This window comes from Montipora foliosa, chromosome 14 (genome assembly GCF_036669935.1).
Source record: "Montipora foliosa isolate CH-2021 chromosome 14, ASM3666993v2, whole genome shotgun sequence".
Taxonomy (NCBI): Eukaryota; Metazoa; Cnidaria; class Anthozoa; order Scleractinia; family Acroporidae; genus Montipora; species Montipora foliosa.
In genome coordinates this window covers 15,903,883-15,912,659 of record NC_090882.1, presented here as the reverse complement: position 1 = coordinate 15,912,659, position 8,777 = coordinate 15,903,883, and the positions used below count along the sequence as shown (strand labels likewise).

The window sequence follows — 8,777 nt, the reverse complement described above, 5'->3', positions numbered from 1 at the left end:
ATCTACATTTTAATAGTTTCTTCTTAAAAAGGCGCAATATTTTACTAAATTTCTCTGGTATGTTTATGTAAACAGTTATGAACGCATCATGTTTTCAAAAAACGGCTATTACTAAGGAACATATTTTTTCCGAAATTTCTTCGTATTCCCTTCCTTTGATTGGGTTTGAATAAGCCGAAGAACGTATAATTAGGGTTAGGGTTAGGCACACAATTACGGTTCACGTGCTGAATTTTGAGCGTTGTAAAAGATCAGTGAAGCGTGTTTGATCTCATCTCATTCCTTGCCTATCGAGCGCGTTCTTAAAAGAGAGAATTAACTGAATAGAGTGTAATGTGAAGTGCTAGATTTCTATCCCATATGAACCATGTGAGCGTTAGCCCTACTGATGGAAATGGGCCCACACATTACACTCTATTCAGTTAATTCTGTTTAAAATATAAAGTGCTACACGGCCAACGTTTGTATAAACGTAACCTTTCCTTGTACTTAAAAGAGAGAACTAAATTATAGTAAGAAAATTTCGACGGCTTTATTACAAGCAAAAGCATGTCTTTAGTGGTCAGTCAGAAACGCAATTTATATCCTTACTACTTATGTTCAGTCACAAAACTGTATTGGAATTGCCGCTATTTTCTCGGCATAGTTTCTGAATTGACGATGCTTACCGTCCGAAACGTTCAAGCCACGTTCTTGTCTCAGTGGACGTATTTTTATTTTAAAAGTTCAGAGAAAAAGAGGATTGTCAGGAGAGATTTCTGTCTGTTTCTGTAAGCGACAGTTGCTATGTAATTCTAAATAGCATTCAGGGGAATGTGTTTTTGGAAGGAGATGGCTCGGGAATGGCAGTCGAAATCCTCTATTTTGGGAAAATTGAACCCTTTTTTTACGCTAACATGATGCAATATATCAAAAACAGTTCTGCTCCCGGCCAAATAATCGGGTTTTTTTTTTCACTAAAGAATATCTGTATTGATCATGAGAACGTAAGTGCTCTCCTATTGCTTGTTATCGAGTAAAAAGGGATCAAAGTTTATCATTGCAACATCCAATGAAACGTATCATACTGGTTCATCATGCACTTGTTCGAGTGTAAGACACGTGCTTCGTTTTCCAAGGTGACAAACTTTACATGATTGCCTTAAGCTCTTGAAACCGGTTGATGAAAATAGTGTTTAAATTAGTTATCTGGTCAACAATTTGTTTCATCTCCTTTCTTGTCTGTGTATATGCATGGTATGTGTGGAAAAACGGAAACAATGAAATCGCTTGATAAGTTAGGACTTATCTGTTGGACCAAATTATCCTCAAGTTATCCGCCGTTGAAAAAATGGTGGACTGGGCGAAGACAGAAAATAGGTTTCTTTTCTGTTTGTGGCTTGACTTATGTTACCATAATATTCGACAAAAAGGCAAAGAAACAATAGGACTAATTACCAAAAACAACCCGCGCGGCGCATGCGTCATGCACGTGCGTCATGCGTTTCCAATTATTTCTTTTCTAGTTTGGCCAATAGCAACATCAAATATGAGGCATACCTTGCGTAATCGCCTTATTATACGCATTGTTTACTTAAGAAAATAAACTGAAACTCAATCGTTTTAAAGGCCTAAAAAGTGTGATCACCCCAACTGCCATTCTCGAACAAGGGTGAAAGCTGGTTCCTGCACGTCCTCCTTCCGCGTCCTGCATTGGGACTAGAAAAGGGCAACTTGGTTAAATTGGTATTTGAATTTGATTTGAATAAATTACATTCTGCGTAATACCGTCGTCGCACATGACAGTGATTTTTTATTGCTTCCTAGTTTTCTTTCTCTCGACATCTATGAGCCCAAGAAACATCCCTAAATGACAAGGTCTTGTTAATTGCCGTCTTTCGTATAATGAGAAAAGCCCACCGCGTTTCGTATGCTGCGTTTTCGTTGACGCTGCGATAATCACCCTGTGAATTATGCGGCTTCTTTTGTCGCAGTCTTTATTATGACCGCCTTCTTTGCACGGGTCCTTTGTTTCATCTGCGTTAGGGCCTTGACAAACGGGAAATATTTGGCATTTAAGCAACATCAAACATTGTTTGGTGACCAAACACGCTGCTGTTGAAGTGAGTGGCCAAACGGTTAAATGTTCTTTGATCATACTCCGATCAAACTCCACAAGCAAAGAACTATGGGTCACAAATGCGTAAAAAACGCGTGGATACAAGCGGCTGAGCAAGCGTGGTACGCATGCACGCGCCAAACATGTTTGATACGGCTGGCCAAACGAATAAAACTTTGCCCATCAAACACGAGAACAAAAGAAATGTTTTAAGGTATTTGGTCGAATGTTTGATTGCCTTCAGATTTTATCAAACACGATCAAACAGCACCAAACAAGGCACGGTGGCCAAACGGTAAAATGTTGTTTTAACGCCAAACATTTCCCGTTTGGCCAGTCCCTTACACACCGCAAGTTCGTTTCAAGGATTTAGCCATTTTAAACGGTTCTTGAATTAGTTCTGGAAAAATGACACTAGGGCCCTGTTTACAAGCTGGTAGGGTAACCCTAGTGCTAGGGTTACCCTAGCACTCACACATTTCTTCTTTTTTTCAACGACGTGTTTACAAGGCAGATAGGATAACCCTAGCTGCCTTGTAAACGCTCTGCTAGGGACAACTCGCCTACCCGGGACAACTTTTTAGCGGTTTCCATTGTGTTTGCGATGCTGGCGGTTACCAAGCACACAAAGTTGTCCCGGGTGGTAGGGTAACCCTACCTGTGAACTTTTGCTTGTAAACCCGGGCTATCTTTGACCCTCCTGCTAGGGTAACCCTACTGCTAGGGTTACCCTACCTGCTTGCATTTTGTAAACAGGGCCTAATTTTAAAGACCTAGGGTTTGCTCGAATGAAAGGAGTGAAGCTGGAGCTGCCGGATTTGGAATCCCTTTGGTTGATCTAATGAGCTGAGTATTTCATTCTTCTGCCACATCTCACCGCAGTTTGTTCATAAAATTAACTCTACACTTAGGCTAGCTATTGTCAGTGCACACGCGATGCACGCGTCCGCTAATTTCAAGTTAACCTATCTTTTGCGTGTTTATGACGAGGTTGCCTGTTTACCGAGTTAGGACTTCGAGTTGGATTTTCGAGTTGGTCAGTGTATAATGCACACTGCAGACCAGGGATAAAATGCAGACTAAGGTTAAAAGTGTAACTGTTGAAAAAGCGCAAACCCTTTAGAAGTGCGAACAGTTAAGCATAACTATTATTTCATGCCTAACTGGGCCTAAGATTAGCTCTTCTAAAGGGTTTGCGCTATTTCAACAGTTACATTATAACCTTATTCTCCATTTTACCCCTGGTCTGCAGTCTACATTTTACACTGACCAACTCGAAAATCACGAAAATTAGTCTGTCTCGTTTAAGACCAAGGTTATAATAACACAGCAAAAACAGGAACATGCCAAATCAACAACACCTCTTTGAAATGAGAAACTAATCGGCCATATGCATGAGACAAGGACTCGATAAAAAGTTAAATTCCACAAACGAATAATTCTTGGCTCATATGAAAATGCTTGCATTAACATATGCCTTCAAGATGTGTCTATATATATCTAAAATTTTTGGTTTTATCAACGGAGTTGATAATGTAAATTGGCCACCGTACAGAGATTCTAAAAGCTGACGTTTCGAGCGTTACCCCTTCGTCAGAGCGAATCGAGGAATTATGGGTTACGTGTAGTTTACATAGTAGAGTAGGAGCTACGCTATTGGTGGTAACATGGCAACGTGAAAAATAGGAATATATTAGTTAAATGGAAAGCGTTCGTTAATACCGTGAGGATTAAGGGTGCCGATTTGGAAGATGAATTTTTGTTCTAGATTCTTGCGGCTTTCCGTCGTACCTAGGTGTAGGGAAAGGCCGCAGACAGCCATGTGTTTTTTGGAGTGGTTAGGGAGATTAAAATGACGAGCGATTGGCTTAGATGCATCTTTGTCATTCTTCTCAACATCGCGACGGTGTTCGCGGAATCGGTCACGTAGTCGTCTACCTGTCTCGCCAATGTATAATTTATTCTATAACGTACAGGTTATGCAATAAATGACATTTGCGGAGGTACATGTGAAACGATCGGTGATCTTAACGGATCGCTTAGGTCCCGATATCTTGCTAGTGTTAACAATGAAAAGACAAGTTTTGCATCGTGAGCGCGCGCATTTGAAAGTCCCGGGTTGCTCGTTGGTTTTGAGCGCGCTTCTAACTAAAAAGTTACCTACGTTTTTGTCGCGTTTGAATGAAATAAGTGGAGGTTGTGAAAAGATTCTACCAGTCTCGGGATCATTTTGGAGTAATTTAAAATTACTAAGAATGATGCTTTTGACTGCGTGATTATGAGGATGGAAAGTGAGGGTGAATGGAATTCTGTCATTCTTATCTTTTTGTGACGTTTGTAGTGATGACTGTCGATCAAATTGTTGGGCGCGATGATGGCCCGCTTTGACCACAGAGACAGGATAGCCACGTTTTTCGAAGAACGATAAAAACGTAGGTAACTTTTTAGTTAGAAGCGCGCTCAAAACCAACGAGCAACCCGGGACTTTCAAATGCGCGCGCTCACGATGCAAAACTTGTCTTTTCATTGTTAACACTAGCAAGATATCGGGACCTAAGCGATCCGTTAAGATCACCGATCGTTTCACATGTACCTCCGCAAATGTCATTTATTGCATAACCTGTACGTTATGCAATAAATTATACATTGGCGAGACAGGTAGACGACTACGTGAGCGATTCCGCGAACACCTTCGCGATGTTTAGAAGAATGACAAAGATGCATCTAAGCCAGTCACTCGTCATTTTAATCTCCCTAACCACTCCAAAAAACACATGGCTATCTGCGGCCTTTCCCTACATCTAGGTACGACGGAAAGCCGCAAGAATCTAGAACAAAAATTCATCTTCCAAATCGGCACCCTTAATCCTCACGGTATTAACGAACGCTTTTCATTTAACTAATATATTCCTATTTTTCACGTTGCCATGTTACCACCAATAGCGTAGCTCCTACTCTACTATGTAAACTACACGTAACCCATAATTCCTCGATTCGCTCTGACGAAGGGGTAACGCTCGAAACGTCAGCTTTTAGAATCTCTGTACGGTGGCCAATTTACATTATCAACTCCGTTGATAAAACCACATTTGTATACTACTTCCCCACCGACGCAGCACCACAGTTTCTTTAGAAACTACCCCCTTCATCTATATATATCTAGCCTGAACATCTTTATTTCAATCAAAAACTTAAAAAGAAAGTCGGAGAAGCAAGTTTGATTAATTTGATATCAGTAAATGTATACAACAGTTTCTAACCAGCAACACAAAAACTGAAGTCCAAACAACCATTTGTTACATAGTATGTGGGATTCCTTTCAAGCGTTTTTCAAATTTCTAAATTACAATCTCGTCTAGACTCTCTTGGATTTCTCCGAAGTAAAGCACGTTCATCAGACGGTGGTCTCTGCTCACCCCCCTGTAAAAGTCTTCCTGGGCCTGATTCTCCATCGTTGTGAGCCTGGTACACCTGTACATTTGGGTGTTTTTCCTCGTGGCAAACGCGTTCTTCTGAGACAATGGCCGTTCGCACGTCTTCCCAGCAAGCTGTATCAAGTAAAAGCTCACTTTGTTACATGACAGCTTTTAGTCGGAGTTTGAAATTAAGTTGTTCATTTCATTACTTTCGCATTGACCGTTGGTGAAACAGTATATTTCCGTTTGGATCAAATTAAACTTTTTGTATTTTTCATTTCCTTTCCCTTTAGTGCTACCACCAACGGGTACATCTTGAATTATGCGTCTCAACGTTTGTCGTTAATTATAAGCCGATGAGAGCAACATGTATTCAGAAACTCAATCCAGTATTGAATGAACATTTTAATATAGATAATCACATAATAACGGTTGCAATTTGGTACAAATAAGGACATGTAAATTTTTCAGACTGTAATACGGATATTTTGTTAGTCTAAAAAAATTACTAGTGCTTATTTATACCAAATTACACGAGAAATTATGTGATTACTTTACAATATAGATGAAAAAACGGAAGAAGGAAAACCATAACAAGTGAAATTTTGACAGCGCGCGCTTTATTTTTCTATGAAGTTCATTCAACTGGTTGAAAAAAACAGATTACGTTTGTCAAATTCAAACTTTTGCAAGATTATCATTCAAATTTTTTTCAACGGTAAACCTGGAAATGTGCATTTGTAATTTGACATCGGGTTACACGAAAACTGCACCCTTTTTTAGCCAATAAGAGCTGACTGATTTTTTTTCTGTACATTACTACATTTGTTAAAAATCCACTCACCTTCAAATTGCACGCGTGCACGCGAAAACTCGGGTACAATGGTACAAATGTTAAGTTTGATTTACCTTTTGGCCTCCTGGCTACGTAATACAATAGCACTGTCAAACCAACTGAAAGAACGCAACTTAGCCACAATATATTATCCATCACAGTCACCCTGAGTTGATTTAAAAGGTATCAGAAGTCGCGTCATAGCGCGAAGATTGTGAAGTCAACAACTTAATCAAATGTTCCATGGCCTGACAGTGGGTACGAGCCTAAACAACTTATCTTGTTGGGAAAAATAAGATTGTAGTTTTTCGGGGCTAATTACGTTCCCATGGTTTTTATAAATGAGCAAAGGCTACGGGTCCACAGGTTGAGCGACAACTTAACAAACTTCGAATATAACTGAGATATCCAGCAACTTTAACCACTTCAGAAACGTAGCTTGTCAACCATCACTTTCAACCGGTATTTTTGTCTTCTCGGAATGCGCTGTTTGTCTATATTAAGGAGTGAACAAATATGGCGACCTACAAATCACGGGCAATAACCCAACGACCTGCACCGTCCACTCAGTTTGCTTGGTTTTACGCAGTTTTCCTAATTATGATTTTTTCTTATCTTTTACGTACAACTACACATAATTATTTAATTTTCTTTGAACACACTTCAACCTGTGCGGTACCGCAACTGAATTGACCTCCTTTTTTCCGTTAAAGCATAGTAACTATGGTTAAAGCTTATTTTCTGTGTTATGTGGCCTGGGTGGTTTTTGCCCATTCTTTGTTGTTATCATTTTTGTTTTTGCAGAAATACACAGGTATAGATAAGATATATTAACACGATTTTAGCAGGAAAAGAGAAATTTCTTCACGCTGTGATCTAATTTCCTCTTAGCATGACTTGGAATTCCTATTGGAGCATAGCTTTCGTAATCAATCTCCTCGATTATTCCTTCATCATGTAGTTCCCTATCATCCACAAAAAGGGATAAATGGGAGCCTTGGATAATTCTGAATCTTTTAGAACCTGGTTCTTTCCAAAACACTTGAATGTGACTTCGACCCTTAGATTGCTTGTGGAGAGCTTCGATGTAATATTTTTTCGATGGCTTCAGCTCGATTTCCCTTGACACTTGAATCGGGTATTTCTTTAAATTATAAGGTGTCGTAAAGGCTGCACCATTTGCAGAATACACAGCGGCGATTAATCTGGATTTCTTCGGATTGCTGTCAGAACTCAGCCAAAGCTCTGAAGTGTCATCGGAAGTGATCGCAAACTCATACAATCCTTGTTTTTCCGGGTGAATAAACCCGAAAATTCTTTGTCCAAAGTCATTTCCTTCTTGTTGGGATTTGAATTCCTCAAGAAATCTTCGAAGAGAAGGGAAACGGGGAAAGAGAGGGGAATGACGTAGTTGTTCCACGAAAGGACCGCAAATCCCTTGCCAAGTATGCACGTTTAACTTTCCGGCCATATGATCCGGCACAACTTGTTCAAAAAACGCCGAAAGCAAGTCTTGCCCTGTAATTTTTTCCTCTTTTGGGACGAAAGTTAACTTCTCATGATATTTTTGCTTTGTCCTTGTTTGCGGTGTCACGATGATCACTTCGCCCCTGTCGTCATAGACGGAAGCATCTTCGCTTTTCGCATCGCGCGGAAAAGAATCTTCGCCCCCAGCGAGGTGGACCGAAACGACTTCGGTTCGTTGTAATGTGGTAGTTTTCGCTTTATCGTGGTGTGCTTGTTTTCTCGATTCAAGCCCAAGAACAGCCGATTTCTTATTCGGAACCTTCGTCATGTTAAGCAAAGATTCGAAAAACAGCGTTTGTTCTTTCAGAGTACGCAAATCATTTGTTGCCGGGACAGCACTTCCCAGTTTGTCCGAGTGAAAACCTGAATTTTGAAGAAAGTCCTCGTTCGAAAAACTTCGATGAAGCCAAAATATTACAGCAAATGGGAAAATGATGATTGGTAATGTACACAAGCACCAAAGGGAATTCCCCTCGCGTTTTTTGCTGTAGCGCGATACCATTGCAAGTTGTCTGAGCGTTTGTCTTCAGTAAAACCAACCCAGCCGAAACCGTTTAGTGCCAAAGCAAGTTGATCACTCTCAGTCTGTGCCTTCGTTGCATTTCTCCTGAAAGTTTTCTATACTGATCTTACAGTTGGTAGCTCTTAGCTACCCTATCATTTTACAAGTCTAGATCATGGCACCGTAATCTCGTCGACATCTTTCCATCAGGTCCGCTGCGAATGTTTCTAATCGTTACTCGGGGTCATAGTAGCGTGTAACTCTGCGTATAGAAGCGTATAACTTTGTATTATGCACGAGAAAGCTGTTTGGAATTACTTCCTTGCTTCAATTAAGCGCGACGAAAAGCGCATCAGTGGATCTGACCAACCATAGGCTGACTTGCTTGGCAATTTCAGA

The 8,777-nt window shown here is 40.3% G+C and overlaps 1 protein-coding gene across 2 annotated transcripts; it reads right to left on the bottom strand.

The window, feature by feature from the left end:
- Window positions 1–5,268: 5,268 nt before the first annotated feature.
- On the bottom strand, window positions 5,269–8,777 carry LOC137985154 (uncharacterized). Of its 2 annotated transcripts, none has more exons than XM_068832658.1 (2): window positions 6,359–8,777; window positions 5,269–5,646 (listed from the first exon to the last, which is right to left on the bottom strand). In XM_068832658.1, the coding sequence occupies exon 1, from the start codon at window positions 8,376–8,378 to the stop codon at window positions 7,191–7,193; it is 1,188 nt and encodes a 395-aa protein (XP_068688759.1). In that variant the 5' UTR covers window positions 8,379–8,777; the 3' UTR covers window positions 5,269–5,646; window positions 6,359–7,190. The 2 variants fall into 2 exon arrangements, with proteins under 2 accessions (XP_068688759.1, XP_068688760.1); XM_068832659.1 differs by having other exon boundaries at window positions 6,424–8,777.

Excerpts from the sequence above, each read along its gene's own strand:
- LOC137985154 (XM_068832658.1), bottom strand. The coding sequence starts at position 8,378 with ATGGTATCGCGCTACAGCAAAAAACGCGAGGGGAATTCCCTTTGGTGC.